Source organism: Rhinatrema bivittatum, chromosome 8 (assembly GCF_901001135.1).
Source record: "Rhinatrema bivittatum chromosome 8, aRhiBiv1.1, whole genome shotgun sequence".
Lineage (NCBI taxonomy): Eukaryota > Metazoa > Chordata > Amphibia > Gymnophiona > Rhinatrematidae > Rhinatrema > Rhinatrema bivittatum.
The window spans coordinates 165,176,267-165,201,203 of NC_042622.1; the positions used below are offsets into that span (position 1 = coordinate 165,176,267).

Consider the following 24,937-nt stretch of genomic DNA (forward strand, 5'->3'; position numbering starts at 1 on the left):
CAGAAAAAGCAAAATTTATGCTTTGAGTGGGTGGCAAATCCAGTAATACTAGGCTTTTTCTCTGAGTATGATAAGCTATTGTATTTTTTCTTTTGCTATTTAATTTTTATATTGTGACGTTATTATGTTTTCTTTTTAATATTTTGAAAGCCCCCCCTGGATCTTTCCAGGAGGAAGCGGGCGACATCTAAATCTAAAATGTAATGTATCTCAATATTATTTCATTGATTCTCACTGTAGGCCTTGTTGTTCGGCTTTCCCTCTCTGCATACTCTCCGTGCCCACTGTCTGACATTTCTGTAAACATCCTTCTGCCCCCCCCCCCCCCCCAATCACAGTTCCCCAAAGCCTCATCCTCGTGCACTCACCAGAGAAGAGCCCATGTGCCGGTCAGCAGGGAGTGCACCATGGACACACTCAGGTTCCTCCAGCGCCAGGCCCGCGTCCCATCCCTCGCCACGTGCTGGGGGAGCGGCAGACGGCTGAGGATCCTGCTGAGGGCTCTGAATGCCAGGAAGGAGCAGAGCACCAAGAGAGCAGGGGACTGCTGGAGAGCCATGCTGCCCCCGGCCACACAGTGCCGCTGGTCACAGCAGGGGATTTGCTAGCCCATGGAAGGAATCTTGCCTGTGATCTCAGAGCCTGCTTATCTTGCTCTCTCTCTCTCTCTCTCTCTCTCTCTCTCTGCTCATTGCTGGCACTCCCTTTGCCTTCCTATTTCCGAGCAGGGTCCAGGACAGCCCACTTTTGCTATTTGCTCCTTGTCTGCTGACTGTTTCCTTCAAACTGACAGAGGCCCGTTCGGAGCCAAATACTTGTTTGCTCCTCCCTGTACCCTTAATTCTTCAGAAGTGCCAAGCAGCCCACAGATTTCCTGCCCCTGCGTGATGAAACATCCGCATTTCTCCCTTTCTTCTCTGTTTGACCTGTTTCAGAAGGTATGAGACCCAGCTTCCCGCATCTGTCACTTGTCCGTGCTCCCCCCAGCACATTCCTGTGGGGTTCTTAATTGCTTAGTAGTAGTTTACGATGTACATCAGCCCCCGATCTCTCCGAGTGATACTCAGGAGCACTCCCTGGCTGCACGGACTGGACTTAGAACAACTGAAAATGTATTTCTGGTCTCCAGCCTGCACTGTGCTCTGCTGCCAAGGAGCACAGTGCACGCACTGTACTCACAGCCACGCCTAGCTGGGACCTTTCTTTCACCTGTGGGTGCAGCCATGTTCAGGTGAGTGTCAGAGAGGACAGGACTTGGGAAGGAAAGCTGACGTCCGCAGCCCCTCTGGGAGGGCCTGCAGCCACGCGTTTGGCCAGCTGAAGGGCTTCTGGAGGGAAGGCTGGACCATGCTTCTCAATGATAATGCTTAGCATTTTTATAGCAGTACTAGTGTAAACAACAGTGCTAAGTATTCAGGTGCAATAAGTCCCTGCCCCCAGGGAGTGTACAGTTTACCTGAGGGTAAAGTGATTTGCCCAAGGTCACAAGAAGCAAGATCTGAACCCTTGTTTCCACGATTCTCAGTCCATTCCTCTAACCACTGGGCCACTCCCCTCAGCCAGAGGACTGTCTCTGTGATGGCAGGGCTAGATGTAAGGGTGGGAACAGCCCATGAGTAATTGTGCTGTGTCCCAGCCGTGGGTCAGCTCTGAATGAGCTGGGAGATGCTGGGCCAAAGCAAACAAGTGGGAAAGGGGGTATTCCCAGGCAGTGTGCTCCCTTAGCTTATTATTCCTCCTTCCGCAACAGGACAACAGGGGCATGGCTCAGAACTGCTCTCCTCCTTACGTTTGTTTCCTTGGCCCCTCCACTGTCAGCCGGATTTGCAGCGAATTGTTGAATTGCCATTTACGTCAAGCCAAAAGAGGAACATCAGACTTCCCTGCACTTAAGCATGGAAAATCTTCCATCAAACTCCTGCTAACAGGCTAAAGCAATGAACTCAGAAAGACAGGCAGAGAAGCAATTCTTTTTTTCTGCATCAATCAGAAATAATCCATAACAAATCTCAATAGCTTATCAGCTGGCAGAAGTCAAGACAGGTACCATCTCCTCTCCCCCTTCCCTCAGAAACTCTTCCCTCCCCCTACCTCACCATCTTTTCTATCACAATATTTTGAGGAGACCGAAGCGAGCTTTGCCAGCTGTTAAATGCAGAATACACACAGATGTTGCACATCTGTCCATTTGTGACTGCAGGTCAAATCAAATCCCCTTTATTTCCCACTTGTCCTCATGGTAAGGTACCAAGTAAAATGTCACAGACTGTGGATAGACAATATAATTATTTCAATAATATCACATGGGGCAATCAGCTCGACACATTTAATATTAACTTGCACATCTTTGCAATACAATAAATAAGTGAAACAACCATTTCAATAAAATCAGATGAGACAATCACTCCAGAGATTTAAAATGTAACATAAACAAGGCTCATTATAGCATGGCAGATTATACCCAGTAATACTGGACAAGTAATATATCTGATACCCCCAAAACACCAGACCAGTGAGGCCATTTATCCCCCAACATTAATACAAACAGATTACAAAGACAAGCAAACATTAAACTAGCATCAATCCTCAAACCAAAGGGCCAATTTAAAGCCCTAATGCAAAGAGCCAGAGACAGCCCAGGAAAGCAAAGCTGGACTTTAAGTAACTGATCAAACAGCCAGACCTTCAACAGCTGCTTGAAAAGCTGATAACTGTCAGATGTCTTGGGGAAGAGCATATCAAATACTTGGCGCTTGACAAAGAAAGCTGTGTGACCTGGTCAATGGGCCATAAGTTCTATGGAACAGGAAACATCCAGTGAGTGCTCACCTTTCTCTGACCTTTACATGGCCTCTTTCACCCTCTTAACGTCTCTGTCTCCTGCTGACCAATGCATCTGCCCCTCCCCATCCCACTTAATGCTCCTGGCTTCCTCCCTCCCCATCTCTCACATGCCCCTCTCTCCCTCAGGTCTGCAGCGGGCTGGGCTCTGCAGAGTCAGTCTGTCAGGAACTTCTTCTTTCTTGGCCCCGTGTGCTCTGGCCGCGGAAGGAAATCCGCACGGACCAGGCGCTGCAGGTAAACCACCATGAGCATGTCCATAAGCCCCAGGGGCACGAGGAGGCAGTGGCCATGTGGCATTGCCCGCAGGTTCCACATCAGGTAGCCGGTGAGGTAGAGCTGGGCCCCCAGGCGGAAGCAGATGAAGGTCAGCAGGTTGATGCACTTGTTGATCCTGTAGAGGATGGAGTCCTGGGCGTTGCAGAGTTTCAGCAGTAGGCGGATGTGCAGGAAGACGCTGTTCACTTCCACCAGCAGCGCGATCGCAGCGCCAGGGACATAGCGGCGCGTAACCGTGGCATAGAAGAAGCAGGGGACCACCTGCGGAGAGAAAGGTGAAGGTGAATGAGAGGGATCCATAGGAGGCGCTCTCCTCCCTGCCGGTGTGTCTGTTGCATTGTCACATATCAGTTTCGTGCACAAATCCTTTGTGTCCTTGGTACTCGGTGTACCTCACGCTCAAGAACTAAGGGGAAGTGGCCTGTTATTCATACTAGAGCAGCGTGAAGTCCAGCATGGCAGTTCCTGCATCTCACTAACTTATGTCTGTTACATCCTAAATCCACAGACCCAGCCCAGTTATTGCGCGTATCTTGAATTATGCAGATAAAGTAAAATTAACGAGAGCCTAAAAGAAGCAAAATAACTGTTTGGAACGGGATGGTGTAAAGCTGCTTCTTTTTGGAGCCTTTTCGATAAACGTTTCCGAGGATTGTCGCAAAATGGCGCCGATTTGTACTGCCTTATATTGCAAGGGGGTTACATTTTCTTTCCAGTTCCCTGCAAAGATTCATGCGTTTGCTGATGGTGAACATATTGTGCTTCATTCGAAAGAGCAGGTGCAGCGTTCCCTGGCTTCCTTATGAAGGGTTTTTTTCTTCTAGCAATCCTCTTTGCAAACCGGCGATATGAGAGGAATGGACTGCAAGACGACTGATACAGTAATTTTTTTCTGTTGTTTCCTGAGAGGGAAGTTGTTGGTGGGCTACTAAACGCAGTCGTTTTTCTTTACTTGAGGTATATCTACGAGACATTATGTCCAGCTGACATTTCTGTCTTTTTTTGATGGGAGGTCTTGGAGTAAAACTTGATGCTGGTGGCAGGATGGCAGCACTTCTGTGTATATTTCTGTGATGCTAGGCCACCTTTTCTGAATTATTTTGTTTTTTCGGCTGTCGTAATTTTGGATGGCATTCATTCCTCAGAGTTTGGATTACCAACATATGTGATGTTGTTTTGTTTTTGTTTTCTGTATTTGAGAGGAGGTTTTTTTCTCTCATGTTGTTCTTTTTGAATGGATACCGTGGGCTATGTGACTTGTGACGCATTTTATTTCTGGTTGGTTAACATGGCCTGCAGGAAGTGTGCTGTTAGTCTGTATTCAGAATATGTGCCTGTACTATTTTGGGACTTTGCTCCAGCCCTATACATTACATAATACGTTATTTTTGCTTCTTTTTTTTTTCCCTTTTATGTGTGAGATTATTGAAGCCTAGGGGGCCGCTATGACTGGGAGGATTTTGGTAGTATAGTTTGTATGGATTGATCTCCCTTGGAACGTGTTATCCCTGCATTCCTAGTTTGCGTAACCATGCTGAAGGGAGGTAGAGTTGAAGCTTATTTCCTTTATATTGTCCTATATATTTTTATACTGTGGTGGACCCTCCAGGACGCATCTTCCTTGCAGAGGGTGAAGATGAAAGATGCGGTTCCTAGGAGCACTGCTAATTCCAGTTCTGTTTGTATTCGTTTTTGTTCTGTGTATGTGTTTGTGGAATGAATGGCCTATGTCTGTTTTCTTTCAGTGCTTACAAGTTGCGTTTTTCATTGGTGTTATACTTTTTCTGAGGGCCAGAGAAACTTATTATTGGGTTAATTTCTTTTGGCTGGGACATCTGAGATGGGGGATGTCCAGGCAACATAAAATGTTATACTCTGTCTGGTGTTTTTATTGGCTTCTTAATGGGTGATATCAATGTTTTTTTTCCCTTAATGTGGATGGCATCCACTCTCCCATTAATAGAAAGACATTGTTAATTTTGTTCCATAGGGCTAAAACGCAGATTGCATTTTTACAGGAAACTCACTTGACTTCCACAGAACACAAGAAGTTAAAGTCTCAATGGGTAGGACAGGTTTACTTTTCTTCCTTTAATAGAAGACGGATGGAAGTGGCCCTACTTGTACATTGAGATCTTCCCTTCCTAATGGAAAAGCAAATTTCAGATCCAGAAGGTGAGTGGCTCTCTCTTTAGTAAAAAAAATGGTATTTTGTACTGTATATGCTCCTAATATGTACATCCATTCCTTTTTTACTGAGCTGGTAGCAATGCTGAGTCAGTTTTCTGAATAGATGGTTATTTTGGGGGGAGATTTCAGTATAGTGGCAGACCCTCTAGTTGATGCTAAGCCTCCTAGTCTGACCAGGCAATTTCCATATACAGCTGGGGTCCCATTTCTTCTGCAGGAGTTGCATTTATTGGATATTTAGAGAACATTACATCCTGGGGGGCAAGATTTTTCGTTCTTTCCAGATGTCCATAACTGCTATTCCCGGATAGATTGCTTTTTGATAGCTGATTTTTTTATTCCCTAGGATTAATAGTGGCTACTGTATCGGATCATGCTCCAATATCTTTTCAAGTAAATTTGGGATTCCCCCCCCCCCCCCATCTAGAGCATTTAAATGGAAACTTAACCCTTCTTTATATTTTGACCCAGAATTAATAATATTCTTGACTAAGAAGTGGCAGGATTATTTTGAGAATAATATCTCTCCTGATGTCTCTTCAAGTCTTTTATGGGAAGCTGGCAAAGCAGTTATGAGAGGAGAAATAATCACCTAAGAAGCTCATAAGTGTAGAGCATCTGAACTTGAGATTTTGCATGTAACGAGGGAACTCTCTAATCTTAAGGCTAAGCATATGGATTCTCTAGGTTTGGAGATAAAATCTCAAATGGCAGATGTTAGGTGCATTTTAAATCAATTACTACATCAAAGGATGGTTAGGAAATATTACTGGTTTTGTAGTAAATTATTCAGATAGGGGAACAAGCTGGGTAAGTTGTTAACGCGCCTAGTACATGGAGCTGAAATCGAGTCAGTTTATTTGCACCCTGAAAACCGCTAGTGGAGATATGGTAACCACTGCTGCACAGCTCACATATACATTAATGTAAATTTATAAAAACTTATACTAGGCATGTCCTAGTTCGGAAGAGATTCGCTCAAGTTTTTTTGAAGGCCTTTCTTTACCGACTATCTCCTCAGTGCAACTTCAGAGACTGAATGCTCCTATTATTATTTTTGAAATTGAGGACACTATCAGATCTCTAATATTAGTTAAAGCTCCAGGACCTGATGGCCTGGGCTCGGAGTTTTATAAACTATTATCTCCCTCCCTTTCGAAACATTTACTAGATACGTATGTCTTTTGTTTAGAGGAGGGCGATTTCTCTTTGGGCACTAATTACTTCCCTAGTTTTTTTTAAACCAAGGAAGGCTCCTGATTCTTCTGGTTCCTACAGGCCAATTTCTTTAATAAATGTGGATATCAAGATTTTGGCTTCTATATTAGCTACAAGGTTAAGTGTGGTCCTACCATTTCTAATTGCTAAACACCAAACTGGGTTTGTCAAGGGACAATATGGAGTCTGTAATATTCACAAACTTTTGGAGGCCTTATATGGGAAATCTCCTGAAAATCGTATGGGGGTGGTAGTAAGCCTGGATGCTGAAAAGGCATTTGATAAGGTACAATGGACTTATATGTTTTGGGTAATGGAGAAATTTGTAATTAGAGAATCCTTTTTAAATTGGATTCATTTACTATATGCTGCTCCCCAAGCTAAATTAAGGGTAAATGGTGCAATCTCACAATCCTTTTCCTTAATTTAAGGCACTACACAAGGTTGTCCTCTCTCCCTGTTATTGTATTTGTTGACAATGGAGCCACTTGCACTTAAAATTAAGACCTCCCCACATATTCTTGGTTTAAAATTGGGAACCTCTGAATTTCATGTTTGCCTGTTTGCAGATGACATATTACTATTTTTGGGTAATCCACAAACATCCTTACTCCATGTCTTAAATTTATTTAAAACCTTTGGCGATTTTGCTGGTTTGAGGATTCATTTTGCTAAAACAAAAGCTATTGCTATTCAAGAATCTCTTTGACTTACATGGCAAGGGGAATTTCCTTCAAATTGGGCTCCTAACCAAATTAAATATTTGGGGATTAGAGTTCCACAGGATCAGTCTTTGCTTTATGAACTTAATATAAAATGTTTACTTACTGAACTGAATTCACAGATACAAGCTTGGATGGAGTTACCACTCTCCTTATTCGGTAGATGTGCCCTGTATAAACAATATTGTTCCTAAATTTGCTTTACAGAATGCAGATGGTGCCTTGTTGGATATCAAACAAGTATTTGGCAACCATGAAGTCCAATACAGTGTAATTTTTATTATACCCTAAGGGGTAGATTTTTAAAAAGAACTCCAATTAAGGAGCGGACTGGGAGGGAACTTCCCTACCCCCTACCCTAAAATCCCTTCCCCTTCCCCTATCCTACCCGCCCCCTATCCCTATCCTAGCGCCCCCCCCCCCCCCCCCATTTTTCTAACTTACATTTTGCTCCTGCAAAGGACCAGGAGCAAGTTGAGTGCATTGGCACCCTGCCGGCGCGCAATCCCCTGGCACAGCAGCAAATGGCCGCTGTACCAGAACCCCCTATCTTTAATATCTGAACGCACCTTATGGCAGACTGGATGCACATGGAATAGTTAGATGTGATATTTTTGCATTACTGTTTACCCAGGGACTACAAACAAGCTTGGGCATCTTTTTATGAGCTATGACCTGATTCTATTAGGGAACATTTAAAACTGTTGGGATTTGTACCTCAGTGGCACTGATGCTATTATATTATTACTCATATTAGTACTGTTACATCTATTAGTTTAGTCTCTGCTTGGGTGCTTTTTTTCTCCCTTTGTTTTATTTATGGATGTTGTGTGATGTAAGGTGATTGGTATGTCTTGTCGTTTATGTGAACATAAGTGTTCCTTCATTGTTAGTGATGACAAATTGTTGGGACTCAGAGACTATTGTTGGGGATTGTGTAATTATATATATAGACGCTGAAACATTGTATAGTTTTTGTTGCCTCTGTTTGTTTATTACTATGTTTCCAGCGTTCCTTTGTGTTTGTATTTCTGTATCCTGACTACAAAATTAGAAATTAATTAATTAATTAAAAATAAACCCCAGCCACTTGAGTTACCAGGAAATCTCCCAGCTCTTGCATTCAGACATCAACATCTGTAATAGGAATGCCAGAATTTGACCTTTTTTCTCTTTACTGCTCACTTACAGATGTGTCCAGAAGACAGGGCCCCCTTCTCCCAGAGATTCATCTTGCTCAGTGATTCCTCCCCTCCTATGGTTTGACACCTGGTTGCCAGGGCTCTCAGGACAGGTAAAACAGGAACTAGCATCAACTCTCACTGGTTTCTTGGAACTTGCTAAGAAACTGCAGCAGACAGGAAGCTTTGAAAAGCAACGTCCCTCAGCTAGGGACACCAGGGGCCAGAACTAGGACTGAGGGATGGACGAGAAAGGGAGGCAGTTCCCTAGGCCCCCATCCTGATCCCCAAAGCTGGCCACCTAATTGGAGGTCATGGGGTAGCCGTGCCCCTTCAGAGCCCTCAGACCACCTCTCTTACAGCAAAGAAGCTTTAAAACTTGGAGAATCATAAGCAGCTAATGCATCAATTTGTCATCAGAAAGAAGCTAACAAGGGGGCAGGTGAGCTATGGGCCAAGATGGCCACTTAGACTCACTTCTCTGTCTCCACCCTGACAAACAGCCTTCTATACAGAAAGGTAGATTTAGTAAGAGAAAATTCAGCAATAGTTGCCTGAGCTCTGTCTGGCACATGGTCGAGGTGAGTGAGAAGTTTCTAAAAAAAAAAAAAAAAAAAGCTACAAGGTAAAGGCCAGTGGTGGCCTCCACTGAGGGAAAAGGAAGCAAGTTTAACAAAATGACAGGTCAGCGACCTGGCGTGACCACTGGGCTAAGGTACCCTGCTTTGGGGATAAGCCATGGGTTGAACTGCATCACTGCTGGGGGAGTGAGGGAGTGCTTGGGTATCCCCATAAGAGGCGTAGGAAAGCCTGGAAGAGTCATGTAGGGAGGAGGCCCCCAGATGCAAGGGCTGATTAAGAACCCAGACAGGGTGGAGACGTCTCCAGAAGGGTGTGCCAGGTGTCTGCAGCATAAGGAACAAAACTGGGGCTGTGCCACGCCATGAAGCATGTCATGAAAAGAGGCAACAGAAAATGCATACATAACAGTGATTTTGGGGAAAGTTGGGGAAGCAGGATGGATCCCTGATTGCAGGTAATGGGAGAGCTTTAAAACGATTCCGGCCGGCATGCAAGATTAGAAATCCAGAGCGGTTTCCAGACCAAGTTAAACTACAATTTCTCCCTCAGAATGTCCAAAGAAGTGGGTTGAGGGTTTCCCTGGGAAGTTATGTCTTTGCACAGTGGGGAAAAGGCTGGAGTCCTACTGGCTTGAATGAGTTGCATGTTTTGTTGTTCTGAGGTGTTTAGTATTTTACATTATTATTTGTATTTATTATGCTTTTCGTTCTCTGATTGTTCTCGTGTTCATGTTGCTCACCGCCTTTGCAGTAGGCAATTAAGAAATGTTACGTGGCAGCACTGGCTGGAAAATGGGAGCTGCACTAAAATGCACGGAGACCGCAAGGAGCCTAAATTACGGAAGGGAGAGAGCGCCCTCTACTGTCCCTGCGAGTCAGGGCTCCAGATTGTCTCAGGAAACGACAGCGTTTAATTGAGAAAAAAAAAAAAAGAATCACAGGGTATTACAGGGAAGCAGGTGAAACGCCACCTTCACCTTCCGCAACCAGAAAGGAGAAGCCTGGAGAAGGTGCAATGCTGAGATTGTAGCAAGCTATAAGGGACGACATCAGATCTCGTAAAGGAGTTCAAAGGCTTTCACTGGGTTAAATTATCATGTTCATTACCCCCCCCCCCTCCCAACCCCACTGGTTGTGGGTCAGAAGATGTGGTTTTCTCGGCACAGAGCTGCGGCCAATACTGGGTAAAGATAGGGCAATTACAAAAAATTAGACCTTGTCCAACTCCAAGCCAAAACATGCCACACTAAAGCTAGGGGGTCCCTTGGGGAGACCTGTGTGCACTGCAGTGCTCCCCTCCCACCAGCAGGGGCCCTGTTCCCTGCTGCTCAGTAAGCCCTGCTGGTGGCTGTGTCCTCTGCACTGCCACAGCCTTAAAAGCCTGCCTCACCCTCAGTAGCTCACCTCAGATTGGAGTTCTCCTTACTATGTGTTGTGGTCTTCCTATCTTCTGTCCTGCTCTTACCTCTTGCCTTGTGAGTGCTCCTATTGTTCTCTTTGCCCTGTATTCGACCCCGGTGTGTGGCCTTCTGGTTTTGTTTGTTCTGTATCCTGTCTTGGTTTTGTTTCCTGGTGTACTCTCTGTTCTGTGTTTGTTTGTGGTCACTCTTTGTTCCCGTGCCAGATTCTGCCAGCTGTCAGAACCTGAGAGCTCAACTTGAGCAAGAAGTGGCTGGTCAGGCAGAAGATCTTGTTCAATCCAGCTGATCCTGGGTCCAGTCCTGCCCCTGTTCTGGGGGTTACCCTTACCAGTACCCGCACTATCACAACTTGCTCCTGTGCAGGTAGGAAACTACCAATGCAGTAACCTGCAATGGGGTGAGGTGGCAAGATGACCTACCCTGCTAGTTTCAAGAACTAGGCCAGGATCACTAGTGAAGATTCTATGGGATCAAATACTGAAAGTTCAGGTACTGAAATCCCTGGAGAAATCGGACAGAGATGTAACCATGTCAAAGATTCAACTCTCCAAAAGGCACACACTAATAGGAAACAGCACAGCACCCGGCACAGTGAGGGGGACTGACCCAGGCTGGGAGTTACCGTAAGACAAAATCAGTGCACTTTGATGAAGAGAAAGAAGTGAGGCTGAGTGGTCTGTTTACTAGCCTATGATGTGCGTTATTTATTGCAGCTCTAATTATTGACAGTGGATCTATTTACTAATATATGTTGCTGCATGTCACAGGTTAGTAAATAGATCCTTAACAAATTACATCTCTGAAAATATGAATGATGTGATCAAGAGGATATGAGCAATATCCAAAGAATTGACTCTTGAATGTTTGAAAAATAAAGTGTTTGCCCTTTTTTTTTCCTTTCCAGAGGTAGAGCTGGCCTACAATCTCCTGCCAGATAGTGATGAGAGTGCAGGGGGGTCCTTGACACATGACATGATCACTAGAGCCTGGTCCAAGCATCCACAGACTTAGCAACCTGCCAGGGCCCCTAGAGCCGTGTCCGTTTTGGGTGATGAGGTGCATCACATTGCTGAGAGATGGAGCAGGATCCAGTATTTTATTTTCTTTCTCTCTCACAGTTCTAGAAACAACTTTTGAGACATAATGTGAAGAGGTCCACATGTCTAAGGTGTCTAAATGTTAAACATCTGTATTGCTATTTGGTGGTGGAGTAGGGTGGTATATAATGTATTGGGCTATCATCTGCCCCTCACATGAGGGGGCAGGTGATAGAAGAATCTAGACAGGGGTGCGGGGAAGAGTTTTGGGAATGCCTTCTCTGTAGTGGGCCACCGTAGGGAGAAAGATAAAAATGCGGCAGATATCGGCTACACCAATTCGTGCAGAAGATACTCCAGTACAGGAGATGGCGGATGAGATACCCAGAAAACAGAAGGGATGTTTCCTTCAAGAGTTGCCTCCGAAATCCGTACAGGACAAACTGGGGAGAACGCAAGCGGGCACCTGAGAACTCGCTGCTTAGGTTCGTTTTTTTACAACTGTTAATAAATTAGTGGTAGATTTTATAAGGAAATTAAAGAGGATCAGAATGAGTTTAAAATTCCTTCAATGGGAGGGGGGTGGGGGGAGGCTCCACAGTTCAATAAATACTTTCCACATGGAACAGAGCAAATAGCAGACAGCACTGGAAAGAGGCGGGGAGGAAGGACAAGCATCTGATGTGGCTTTAGAAATGGCTGGACAGTGATGAAAACCTGCCTGTTGGAAGTGGGAGGTGAGTGCCCACTCCAGTTACCTGCTTTTTTTTTATCTTGCCATAAAATACTTTATTGGGCCAGAGGGTCACAGAGACATTTTCACAGTTTTTCTCTAAAGATGTTCTTGATTCATAGGCCCATAACCAGAAATGATTTAATTTGGAGAGATTTCCGTTTTTTAATTCTTGCCTCTGAGAGAGATTATCCTTATCCTTTCAGATTAAAATCAAGCAGCACAACTACTAACCTCTCTACGAGTACACATGCTAGAGATTTGCAGGGCAATCCGGACACTAGGGGCCAGGGGCCTCTTACCAACTGCAGAATAATGGAAGGAGTTCACTAGGATTGCTCCGTTTCAGCTCCTGTCTGGTTCTCCAGCACAGTCACCTAACGCCTGCTGGCCTTAGAGCACTTCCCCCTGACTGTCACGACTTATGTGGGAGCGGGTGGGGAGAAATGGACATGCTGGCAGATAACTTTCACTCCTGTTCTATGCAGAGACCACTTTCTGTCTTGGGAGGAACAGGATGGTAGTGTGGGAGGAACAGGATGGTAGTGTGGGTGGAACAGGATGGTAATGTGGGAGGAACAGGATGGTAGTGTGAGTGGAACAGGATGGTAATGTGGGTGGAACAGGATGGTAGTGTGGGAGGAACAGGATGGCAGTGTGGGAGGAACAGGATGGTAGTGTAGGTGGAACAGGATGGTAATGTGGAAGGAACAAGATGGTAGTGTGGGTGGAACAGGATGGTAGTGTGGGAGGAACAGGATGGTAGTGTGAGTGGAACAGGATGGTAGTGTGGGAGGAACAGGATGGTAGTGTGAGTGGAACAGGATGGTAGTGTGGGAGGAACAGGATGGTAGTGTGGGAGGAACAAGATGGTAGTGTGGGAGGAACAGGATGCTAGTGTGGGAGGAACAGGATGGCAGTGTGGGAGGAACAGGATGGTAGTGTAGGTGGAACAGGATGGTAATGTGGAAGGAACAAGATGGTAGTGTGGGAGGAACAGGATGGTAGTGTGGGAGGAACAGGATGGTAGTGTGAGTGGAACAGGATGGTAGTGTGGGTGGAACAGGATGGTAGTGTGGGAGGAACAGGATGGTAGTGTGAGTGGAACAGGATGGTAGTGTGGGAGGAACAGGATGGTAGTGTGAGTGGAACAGGATGGTAGTGTGGGAGGAACAAGATGGTAGTGTGGGAGGAACAGGATGGTAGTGTGGGTGGAACAGGATGGTAGTGTGGGAGGAACAGGATGGTAGTGTGAGTGGAACAGGATGGTAGTGTGGGAGGAACAAGATGGTAGTGTGGGAGGAACAGGATGGTAGTGTGAGTGGAACAGGATGGTAGTGTGGGAGGAACAAGATGGTAGTGTGGGAGGAACAAGATGGTAGTGTGGGAGGAACAGGATGGTAGTGTGGGTGGAACAGGATGGTAGTGGGGGAGGAACAGGATGGTAATGTGGAAGGAACAAGATGGTAGTGTGGGAGGAACAGGATGGTAGTGTGGGTGGTTACCACCTCCCCATGGTAAGATTCTGTTCCAGATTAATCAATGCCACTATTTTACATCGTGGCAGGTTGTGTTACCCTTACAGGGGACAGCAGGCCATGGCTGTCCCTGGCTTATTTTTGTTTGAGGGGTAATGCCTCTGAGGGCTCCGGGAATGAGTCCTGGTTCAGATGAGCTTACCTTTATTTAAGGACCCTGCTCATACAACTTATCTTTCCTCCGAGATGGGAGGTTTTTTTTCCACCCTCCATGACTCAGTTGTTTGGTTTACCTTTTTTTTTTTTGCATTCTTTTGGGGGCCGATGCAATACCGTGTTTAGCAGCTAGCGCACAGATTAAGACGCGATTGGACGAGCGTCCAGCACCCCCGATGCAATGCGGGGATTAGTGCGTCCAGGTCACGGCATAGCGAAGAGCGCTCATCACATGAAAATTCCCTATAGACGAGGCTATTAGCTGATCCCCGCAATGCAAAAAACATTTCCTGCGCAGCCAACGCGTCCCCATTGCAACGCGGCAAATTTTACACCAGCCCGGGGCTAGCATTAAGGTATGCCACGCTCAAGGGCACATTGAAAAAAAAGAAATATCCTGCTTTCTGTGATTCCTCCTAACAGTATTGTTGCGATACTAAGTAGGAGGAAGCAAGTAAAGCAGATCTGGTTTGAAAAAAAAAAAAATTCTGGATGACCAATAGATGTCCAGGCCATGTATCTTGTGGGCATCTATGCCGGCAGCGGGAGAAAACGGATGCTCATAGATTGAGCATCCGTTTTGCTAACCCACACTGACAGCCACCTTTCCTGTGCACCCAATGCTGAAGAGGTGCTAGGGACGCATGCATTGTCCCTCCTTTATAGCGCAAACCCTAATTTAAATATTGCATCGCGCACCCAGGAGAAGTGGCTGGGCGCGTGTGAGGAAAACGGATGCTCAACACAGAGTGCCCGTTTTCTGCGCACAAATATTGCATCGGCCCCCCCCCCCCTTGGGTTTTACTGAGTCTTTCCCTGCTGTAGGGGCTCGAGTGTATTTTGGTTTAACCTCTAAAGGAAGGGGTTACTTTGCCTGGAAGGAACTCGGGGATCATCAGTATCACCGAGGAGGGATGGCTTACAGTTGTCCAAAAAAAGGAAGAAGAGAGGATTCCTCCTAGATCGTTCCTAGGCTCCCCTTCTATCTACTGGCAGTAATTGGAGAAGAGGAGCATAACCAGTACCATCCAAGCGCTATGAAATGGGAGACGTTCCACTGGAGAGGGGGGAGACAAAAGACGTTGGAATACGATTCTGTATTTCCAGCTAAGTCTTGCCCTGAACCATGCAGGAAGGGAAAAGGGTGAAATTCAGGACTGGACACAAAAGGTGATTTCACAGATTTATTAAAACCTAACAGTGCAGCATTGTGACCGGGAGTTATCACCGCAAAGTACGTTTAATCATTGCACTCTGCTTCAGTAAAGATTATGCTGGAAACCGTCGTTGCTTCCAGCGTAGTTATTGTTGCAGTGTACATACGGTATCTGAGGGATTATCTGTGCTGTACATGTAAACTGACAATGCGCAGGGCCTGGAAGATCTTTCTTCCCCCTCATTCAGGTGATCTCAGACATTCAGATATTTTAACACTATGGGAAGATTTAACTGGGAGAATTGGTTTGAGGTGTGGGCCTTTGGGCCCTTATCGGGGACTACCTGCCCGAGGGGTTCATCTAAAAGCAAGGGTTATTGGAAAGACATAAAAAGGGCATTTTAGGGATGCAGATTGTAAAGAACCTGAGAGTCTACAAGTGGAGGCTAATTTTGAATGCAATCTAACCTGTTTACGGCCCACCTTCAAATGAGATCTGCTCACAAAATACTAATCAAACTTCAGTATCAATAAATACAAAAACACCCAGACACCCTGGTCCCCTTTCTCACCAAGAACAGAGGCAGAGGAAAGCACCCATATGGATTCCCCCCCCCCCCCCCCCCCCCAAACAAAAAAACCCAATATGAGCCCAATACTGAAAAGACCTAGAGGTCCGTATTCAGTCACTGTCTGGGTAGCAAAGACAGATGGATAAACGTATCCATCTGGAGGGATAGTCAGTAGTGCAGCCGCATTATTGAAGATAGCCGGCTAACTTTAGGATAGCTCTTTAGCATGACCAGACTTAGCTGGATAAGTTGACCTCTGAACATCGGAGTTAGATAACTTACGAGCCGATACAGTAAAGTGCGGCCGCGCTTACCCTGTTTCTAACCCGCCTTGGACGCACAATTTGGACGAATAAGGAGAACCCGCGATTCAGTATCGGTTTTACGCATCCTTACCGCTTGCTGAAGTGGACGCGTATCCGTCTCCGCCCGCCGCATGTATAGGATATGTTAATGATCGATTTAGCTATTGCCTCCAATACAGTAACGTGCGCCCAGATTATCGCCTTTTTGACCAGCTTATTTGCCGCGTCTTTAACCTGCAAATTTACCGCCTACCCTGACCCTGGTGTTAGTGTGGTGTTCAGTCAGCTTCCCGCTGCCTTGAGTGCCTGGCTGGACGTCCAAGCCGCGACCTCGGACGTCCGGCCGGACATTCATGGAAGTCATTTAAAACATGTTCCTTTCACTCTAGTGCTGGGTGGGCCAGGTCAGCTGGGAAGGCCCGATCTGGGCCCGCTTGTCCTGCCACCGCAGGCATAGAATCAGAGTTGGAGGCACAGCAATCCCTTCTCCACGGCTGCAAATGGAGCGGTGGAGAGTGGAATAACATCGATCTCTTTCGCCAGCCAAGACGTGACTCAGCTGACCGAGGTGATAAATGGGGAGAAGAGGACGAAGACTGACTCTGTAAACAGCTGTTACTTCCATTCTGGAGCCTTGAGCGCCCAGCTGGACATCCAAGCCGCGACCTCGGATGTCTGACTTGGACAACCAGCCGGGCACTCAAGGCAATGGGAAGGTCCATGAACAGACGCCACGACCTTAGACGTCCGAGGTCGCGGCTTCCGTTCATGGACCTTCCCGCCTGTGGGCACCGCTGCCTTGAGCACCCGGCCGGACGTCCAAGCCGTGACCTTGGACGTCTGGCCGGGCGCTCAAGGCAGTGGTGCCTCCGATCATGGACACCGCGACCTTGGACATCCGAGGTCGCGGCTTGGACGTCCAGCCGGGCGCTCAAGGCAGCGGGAAGGACCATGAACGGATGCTGCGACCTCGGACGTCCAAGGTCGTGGCGTCCGTTCATGGACCTTCCTGCTGCCTTGAGCGCCCAGCTGGACGTCCAAGCCGGACATCCGAGGTCGCGGTTTGGACGTCCAGCTGGGCGCTCAAGGCTCTAGAATGGAAGTAACAGCTGTTTACAGAGGTCGCGGCGTCCGTTCATGGACCTTCCCGCTGCCTTGAGCGCCCAGCTGGACGTCCAAGCCACGACCTCGGACGTCCAAGGTCGCAGCGTCCATGATCGGAGGCTCCACTGCCTTGAGCGCCCGGCCGGACATCCAAGGTCACGGCTTGGACGTCCAGCCGGGCGCTCAAGGCAGCGGAGTCTGTAGAAAAGAACCATCCACTTACCTGGTGGAATGACATTTCATATGACAGGTACCAGCGCACCCTGGATACTGTATAGGCGCTGTATACCGCTGTATACAGTAAGATGGATTGCGAACGCCTACTGCTTCATTGATGCGCTTTGGACGCCGCTTGGATTTTCGTCTAATTTGAATACTGAATCGAGCGGTATGTGAACCAAGATGTGCGCGCGGCAAACGAGGGTGCGCCCAGCACTGCCGCACTGTTTCTTACACGTCCTTACTGTATTGGCCCGTTATTTGGCTAACATAACTCATCCCCAGAATGCCTCTAAGTTATCCGGCTTAACTTTAGCTGGCTAAGTTCCCAAATATTCATTTAGCTGGATAACTGCTGAGTCATTCAGCTAAATGCCTCTGAATATGAAGATCCTAGATTTTGAATTAAAAAATGTTCCCGGGCTTAGCAGTCTCGCACTCTTTGATTAGTGCCTATTAGTTAGAAAGCCCTTTTTTTTATTACTGATATTATGGAGTTTGGTGAACAGGTAAGTTAGAAAACAGTTAAAAGGTTTAACTTTCCTGGCTATCAGTTTTTCCTCTTTACCGATACCCTTAGAAAATCAGTTAGATCCCCCTGCGCAGAGCGGATAGCCACCTAGTCTCAGCAGGCCTGATTTAGCTGCTTTAAATGGAAGCGTTCCTGGGCGTGTAACTTGGCGAGATGGGGAGAAAACTACAGGCATTCATTGAATATTCCACTATAGTTTCCCAAGCCTAACCCCCATCTGCAGACATGGAAGGGGCAAACTCAGGGCAGTTTTCAAAGAGATAGTCCTTGGTTTATTATAGTGAGAAAGTCTGGGGATCCCTTCTAGACTTTCTTGGCTATATTCCTGTCTGACAATTATTAATAACCTTCAGGACACAAGGAAACAGCTCGGGGCTGGTATCAGTCTGGACGTCTGCTCTTTGTAGTGTCTGGGCCTGGTTCGTGCCCACTTATTTTACCAGTGCATGATGCAGCAGAAACTCCCAGGATGCTCCAGACTGGCCATTCACCACCATATCCACAGTATCTGCAGTAAAGTAACCTGCAAGAGAAAAAGAAAAGCTCAAGCCCATGTCAGGTGACCACTGCTCACCCCCCAGGAGTGCTGAGAGTGGGAAAATGGGTAGAGCTCATGGAACTGCCCCAAGTGGTGATCGCCCTCTAGTGGTGGGAGAAAAGAAGTGACTCGGCCAGCAGGGGCCAGTTTCCTAATTGATGAGGGTTGCTGGCCCCAGTCTCACCTGGGCACATTCCAAACAGGCTATATCCTGGAATAGAGCTGTCAGTGCGCCACCCATAATCCTTCAGTGCCAGCTGCAGATTTTAACACTTTGACTGTGCCATGAAATTTTATCACATCCCTGTGCAATTCTTCTGAAAATAAAATCCTATTATCCATTCCACCCATGTGTACTTTTTCAGTAATAATAAATTCCTAAACATTTCTTGGAATACTTTTGCTAATGCTAAAGTGTAAAAGTCATGGCATTTACTGGCAGGGAACCTACCCAAGGAGACACAGGTGAGCAAGGAAGCCAGAGCTGTTCCTCCATCCGAAATGTTAGTCAGCATTTCAGGGGCCTGAAATATACTGTGAAAAAAAAGCAAAGATAGGAAGAGTCATTGCAGGAACAAAAGAAAATTATTCCTTACCTGCTAATTTTCGTTCCTGTAGTACCATGGATCAGTCCAGACAGTGGGTTGTGTCCCCCTTCCAGCAGATGGAGTCAGAGCAAAATTGTAAGGACGGCCCCTTATAGGTTAGAGCGCCCTCTGCGCCCCTTCAGTATTAAGAATATCAAAGTCATTAAGGAACATTTGGATGAATCATGAATCAAGTAACATTGAACCTTGAAAAACTTTCATTGAGTAAAAAACTGATAAAAAATCTTGCAAAAATGAACGGGTAGGCACATAACAGCACAAAGTGAAACAAGTAGTCAAGTTGAGGGCAATCCCTATCCCATAGATTCTTAGGGAGGGCGTCTGGACTGAGCCGTGGTACTACAGGAACGAAAATTAGCAGGTAAGGAATAATTTTCTTTTCCCCGTACGTACCCGGATCAGTCCAGACAGTGAGATGTACCAAAGCTTCCTACGTAGGGTGGGCCCCAGATAGCCCAGCTCGAATGACGTGTGCACCGAAAGAACCAAACACCGGTGGCTGTACATTCAAGTGACAGTGACATGCAAATGTGTGCAACGACTTCCAGGTCGCCGCTTTGCATATTTCCTGAGAAGAGACAGCCTGGCTTTCTGCCCAGGAGGCGGCTTGAGCACCAAGTGAATGAGCTTTGATACCTTCCGGAGGTACACAACCAGCCCCGATATATGCAGAAGAGATTGCGTCCTTTAACCAACGAGCAATGGTGGTTTTAGAAGCCTTGTTTCCTCTGTTGGGACTGCTCCAAAGGACAAAGAGGTGGTCCGATAAGCGGAAATCATTAGTAACCTCCAAATAGCGAATATGTGCTTAACATCAAGTTGTCGAAGTTCTCTAGAGTCTTCGTCCGTAAAAGATGGGAGTTCCACAGTCTGATTCACGTGAAAAGCGGAGACCACCTTCGGCAGGAAAGCAGGAACCGTGCGCAAAGATACTCTGGAGTCCGAGAAACGGAGGTAGGGCTCTCTGCACGACAACGCTTGAAGTTCCGAGATCCTCTGAGCCGAATAGATAGATACTAGAAAAATTGTCTTGAGAATGAGATCCTTTATGGTAGCTCTTGCCAATGGCTCAAAAGGCGGGCCAGATAGAATCCGGAGGACCAAATTCAGGCTCCACGAGGGACAGACACTGTGAACCAGTGGCTTGACATGCTTTGCTCCTCGCAAAAATCGTACAATGTCAGGATGAGACGAGAGAGGAGCTCCATCCAAGTGACGCACTAGAGAGCCAAGGGCCACCACCTGGACCCTGAGGGAATTGTAGGCCAAGCCTTTGTCTAGGCCCTGCTGTAAAAAGGAGAGAACGTTGGTTACCGAAGCACGACTCGGAGAAACCTGCAAGGCGTCACACCAGTTCTCAAATACTTTCCAGACACGCACATATGCAATGGATGTAGAAGTTTTTTGTAATCCTGACAGTGTACGATGCATCTGGGTAACCGCGTCTTCTCAGCCTGAGTCTTTTAAAAGCCAGGTCGCAAGACAGAAGCGATCTGCCCGGTCAAAAAATACTGGGCCTTGACATAGAATGTTAGGTAGCTGTTCCAGTCGAAGAGGTCCATCCACTGCCATGTTGACTAAGTCCGTAAACCATGGTCTGCGGGGCCACTCTGGTGCCATGAGAATTACCGCCCCTTGGGGGACTTCTATTCTTCGAATCACTTTCCCCACCAGGGGCCACAGCGGGAACACATAAACTAGAAGGTTTTGTGGCCCTGGGAGAACCAAGGCATCCACTCCTTCCACGCCATGCTCTCTTCTGCAACTGAAGAAGCGCGGAGCTTTCACATTTTGCTGAGTGGCCATGAGGTCTAGATGAGGAGTTCCCCATCGACGGAAAATCAGCTGAACTGCTGCGTCGTACAGTTCCCACTCTCCGGGATCTAAGTGTTGATTGCTTAGGAAGTCTGCCTGAACATTGTCCACTCCCACTATGTGGGAGGCCGCTAGCTGGGTGAGGTGGAGTTCCACCCACGCCATCAACTTGTCTGTTTCCCGGGATACGTGACGGCTCCTTGTTCCTCCCTGATGGTTGACATACGCTACTGTCGTCGCGTTGTCGGAGAGTATCCGCACCGCTCGCCCCTGGACCAGGGGAAAGAAACAGCAACGCTAGACGGACTGCTCTGGTTTCCAGATGATTTATCGGCCATTGTGCCTGCTTGGACATCCATCGACCCTGAATCGACAGTCTCTCGCAAACTGCCCCCCAGCCGGAGAGGCTGGCATCCGTGGTGACGATCACCCATTGGGGAACCTCCAAGTCCACTCCCTGCAGTAAGTGATCCAGATGGAGCCACCAGAGCAGGTTGTCCCTGGCTGAGTCCAGCAACGGGAGTCGTGATTGAAGCTCCCGAGATACCGGCTTCCAGCAAGAGAGCAATGCACTCTGTAGAGGACGCAGATGTGCGAAGGCCCAAGGAACTAAATCTATAGTGGAAGCCATAGACCCTAGCACTTGGAGATAGTCCCATGCCGTGGGGAGTGGAAGGCAACTGAAGCGCTGAACTTGGGCAAGTAGGGCTTGTGCCTGGTCCCGATGAAGAGAAACCTTGCCCAGTCTGGTATTGAAATGAGCCCCTAGGAAGTCTATTGTCTGTGAAGGGGCAAGACTGTTCTTGGCCAGGTTGATGACCCATCCGAGAGAATGGAGGAGCTGGAGGACTCTGTTGACCGCTCGCTGGCACAGATCCCTGGATTTCACTCGGATAAGCCAGTCGTCCAGGTAGGGGTGTACTAGGATTCCTTCCTTCCTTAGTGCCACCGCTACGACCACCATCACCTTGGTGAAAGTGCGTGGTGCAATCGCAAGACCAAATGGCAGAGCCTGGAACTGAAAATGTAGGCCAAGGATCTTGAAGCGGAGATAGCGCTGATGATCCTGGAAGATAGGTATGTGTAGATAGGCCTCTGTCAAATCCAAGGAAGCTAGAAATTCCACCTCGTGTACCGCCGCTATCACGGAGCGTAAGGTTTCCATCCGGAAACATGGAATCTTCAGGGATCTGTTGACCATCTTGAGTCGAGGATGGGACGAAAGGATCCTTCCTTCTTGGGGACCACGAAGTAGATGGAATAATGGCCTGACCCTTGTTCCTCCAAGGGCACCGGGAGAATGGCCCCTAAGTCCAGGAGACGATCTAGCGTCTGGCAAACTATGCGTTATTTGTGCAGTGGTCCGCAAGGGGAGAAGACAAACCAGTCTCTTAGAGGTTGAGCAAATTCTAAAGCATATCGGAGGTGATTTTGACCCACTTCTCGTAGTAGAAAGATAGCCGTCCCCCTATCCTGGGCGTCGAGGAATGAGCCGGCAGCACTTCACTGAGAGGACTTGGTGGGAGCCCCTTGCGAGGGGTTATCCTTAGACGGTCTTTGTCCCCGAAAGGAATGGGACCAGGACTGTGACCTGAAGGAGGGAGTCCTCTGCAGAACTGTCCATGATTGGTGGAAATGACGATCCCGGAATCGGGTGCGAGTAGCACCGAAAGTCCTGACACTCCGAGGACGATCTTCGGGTAACTTGTGTACTTTATTCTCACCAAGGGACTTGATGAGTTGGTCCAGCTCCTCTCCAAGCAGTAACTTTCCTTTGGATGGCAGGGAGCCCAGCTGAGTCTTGGAGGAAGAATCCGCCGACCAGTTGCGGAGCCAAAGCAGACATCTAGCCGAGACTACTGAGACCATAGACCTAGCCAGTACCCAGAGTAGGTCGTAGAAAGCATCTGCCCCATAAGCTATGACCGCTTCCAGTCGTTCTGCCTGCTGTGCCTCTTGTGGAGATAGTTCTTGAGCACTGAGCAGCTGCTGCACCCACTGGAGGCCTGCTCTTTGCATAAGAGAGCTACAGACAGCTGCTCTGACCCCCAGAGCTGACACCTCAAAAACTCTCTTTAGGTATACCTCCAGCTTGCGATCCTGTATGTCTTGGAGAGCTGCTCCCCCAGTGACTGGGATAGTCATTCTTTTCGTGGCAGCTGACACTGACACGTCCACCTTGGGGACCTTGAGGAAATCCAATGAGCCTTCAGGAAGTGCGTACAACTTGTCCATCCCTCTGCTGACCCTCAGAGAAGCTTCCGGAGTATCCCACTCCCTGGACAACTGGAGGAGCATAGGATGAAAAGGGAACATCTTGGCTGGAGACAGAGGCCCGCCAGGACAGGATCACCCTTCTTTATCGTTGTACTGGGACCTGAGGTATCTTGTGGGGCCTCAATGTCCAGTTCGTCTAGCACATGGGGAATAAGGGGGATCTAACTCATCCCTCTGAAAAAGACGTAACACACGGGGGTCATCACCTTCTACTGGCATCGCAGGCATCAGATCATCCAGGTCTGGGTCGGTATCCGGATTCTGATGAGGGTGATTGTGAATGGGAGGGTGAGAGACCACCCATACCCGGGAGGACCCTTGTGATGGGGCCCCTGATGCTGGAGGTACTCCCCGTCCTGTAGATCCCTGGGGCAAAGTTGGTCCTGAGCCTCGTGGGAGCCCTGGTGTTTGGAGTGGTGCCCCAGCATTCCCAGACTCATCCAGCCTAAACACCTTGGAAGGAGGAGGGGCGGAGGCTGAGTCCATCCAAGCCAGGTTGGCATTATGCATCAAAAGAATAAAGTCCGTGGAGAAAGGCTGAGGGGGAGGTGGGCCCAGTGGCAGATTCTCAGGAGGGTGCCCCGATGGAGATTCTGGGTCTGGGAGGTTCGCGGGAGTCAGAATCGGCGGCGCCAGTGGAAATCCGCCATCAGAAACTGAGTCTGGCTGCGTTGGAGCAGGCAGAGAAGGAGGCAAGATGGCTGCCGTTCCCGCGTTGGACGGGAACGGGGCCGGCCTTCCTGAAGCCCTGCGTGCACGAGTGCGCGAAGTAGAACGCCCCCCACCCGGGGGCTCGAAGTACCTTCCCCGCCAGGGAGACACCTTGCACATAGGCCTTCACGCGAGAGCCGCGATCTGGGCTCTCCACAGGCACAGCATCGCGCCAGGCATGGCATCGGAGAAATCAGGTCCGGTGCAACAAACACCCTCTGGAAACTGTCAGCAGCCACAAGCAGAGCCTGCGCTGGCAAGGTAATAAAGGCTGATAGAATTAGCACAGAGGAATGGCACCTCTCTGTTAGGGCTGCTCTGAGGAAAACGACGTCTCAGAGCAGCAGGCTGGGGGGGGGGGAGGGGGGAGAGGTTGGACCACCAACGTGCACCCCCGGCCAGCAGCAAAATAGTGAAGAGGATTCCAGTGAAAAGGAAAAAGTACAGAACTTACCCCAATGTGAAACAGAAATACATGGACAATTTGGAAGTACCAAAGTTCTGCCTGCAAGTTTCAGAACGATTGAAAGTAAGGCAAGCTCTTTCTCAGATCCTCTATATTTAAATTATTTTTTTTTTAAATATGATCCATCCAAAGAAAGAAAATACTAATAAAATCTATCAAGAGTACAGGGGAACCGCAGGTGCCACCTTCATCTGCTGAAGTCAGAGTAATACTGAAGGGTAGAGGGCGCTCTAACCTATAAGGGGCCGTGCTTACAATTTTGCTCTGACTCCATCTGCTGGAAGGGGGACACAACCCACTGTCTGGATTGATCCGGGTACGTACAGGGAAGGATAGTTATTCCTTAGCTGCTAATCCAGAAAGCTAGGCTCAACTCCAGAATAAAAAGGAGCAGCAGGACAGACAGAACCCACCAGGACTTTCAGATCCCCAGAAAGAAGACCCTCCCTGCCCCGTGCACTCACCAGAGAAGAGCCCATGTGCCGGTCAGCAGGGAGTGCACCATGGACACACTCAGGTTCCTCCAGCGCCAGGCCCGCGTCCCATCCCTCGCCACGTGCTGGGGGAGCGGTAGACGGCTGAGGATCCTGCTAAGGGCTCTGAATGCCAGGAAGGAGCAGAGCACCAAGAGAACAGGGGACTGCTGGAGAGCCATGCCGCCCCCAGCCACACAGCACTGGCAGCTCCAAAGGAAAAGGAGCTTGTAGCCTCTATTGAGTGAGCGTCTGATACAAGAA

At 48.0% G+C, this 24,937-nt stretch overlaps 2 protein-coding genes and 1 long non-coding RNA gene across 5 annotated transcripts in view; 1 reads left to right on the plus strand and 2 right to left on the minus strand.

The window, feature by feature from the left end:
• Window positions 1–752, minus strand: part of LOC115096738 (calfacilitin-like) — a 38,115-nt gene extending 37,363 nt beyond the window's left edge. Inside the window, exon 1 of the mRNA XM_029611801.1 lies at window positions 369–752. Coding sequence (XP_029467661.1) covers window positions 369–559 — 191 coding nt within the window. The 5' untranslated portion in view covers window positions 560–752. The remainder of the gene's footprint in view (window positions 1–368) is intronic.
• Window positions 753–842: 90 nt separating this feature from the next.
• Window positions 843–16,556, plus strand: LOC115096740. Of its 3 annotated transcripts, none has more exons than XR_003858135.1 (4): window positions 843–938; window positions 5,139–5,295; window positions 8,442–8,544; window positions 11,338–16,556. It is a non-coding gene; the product is annotated as an uncharacterized LOC115096740 (long non-coding RNA). The 3 variants fall into 3 exon arrangements; XR_003858134.1 differs by having other exon boundaries at window positions 912–1,231; XR_003858136.1 differs by lacking the exon at window positions 843–938 and adding an exon at window positions 2,969–3,078.
• Window positions 2,930–24,937, minus strand: LOC115096739 (calfacilitin-like). The gene is made up of 4 exons (XM_029611802.1): window positions 24,665–24,937; window positions 18,775–18,857; window positions 18,226–18,308; window positions 2,930–3,381 (listed from the first exon to the last, which is right to left on the minus strand). The coding sequence occupies exons 1-4, from the start codon at window positions 24,853–24,855 to the stop codon at window positions 2,998–3,000; spliced, it is 741 nt and encodes a 246-aa protein (XP_029467662.1). The 5' UTR covers window positions 24,856–24,937; the 3' UTR covers window positions 2,930–2,997.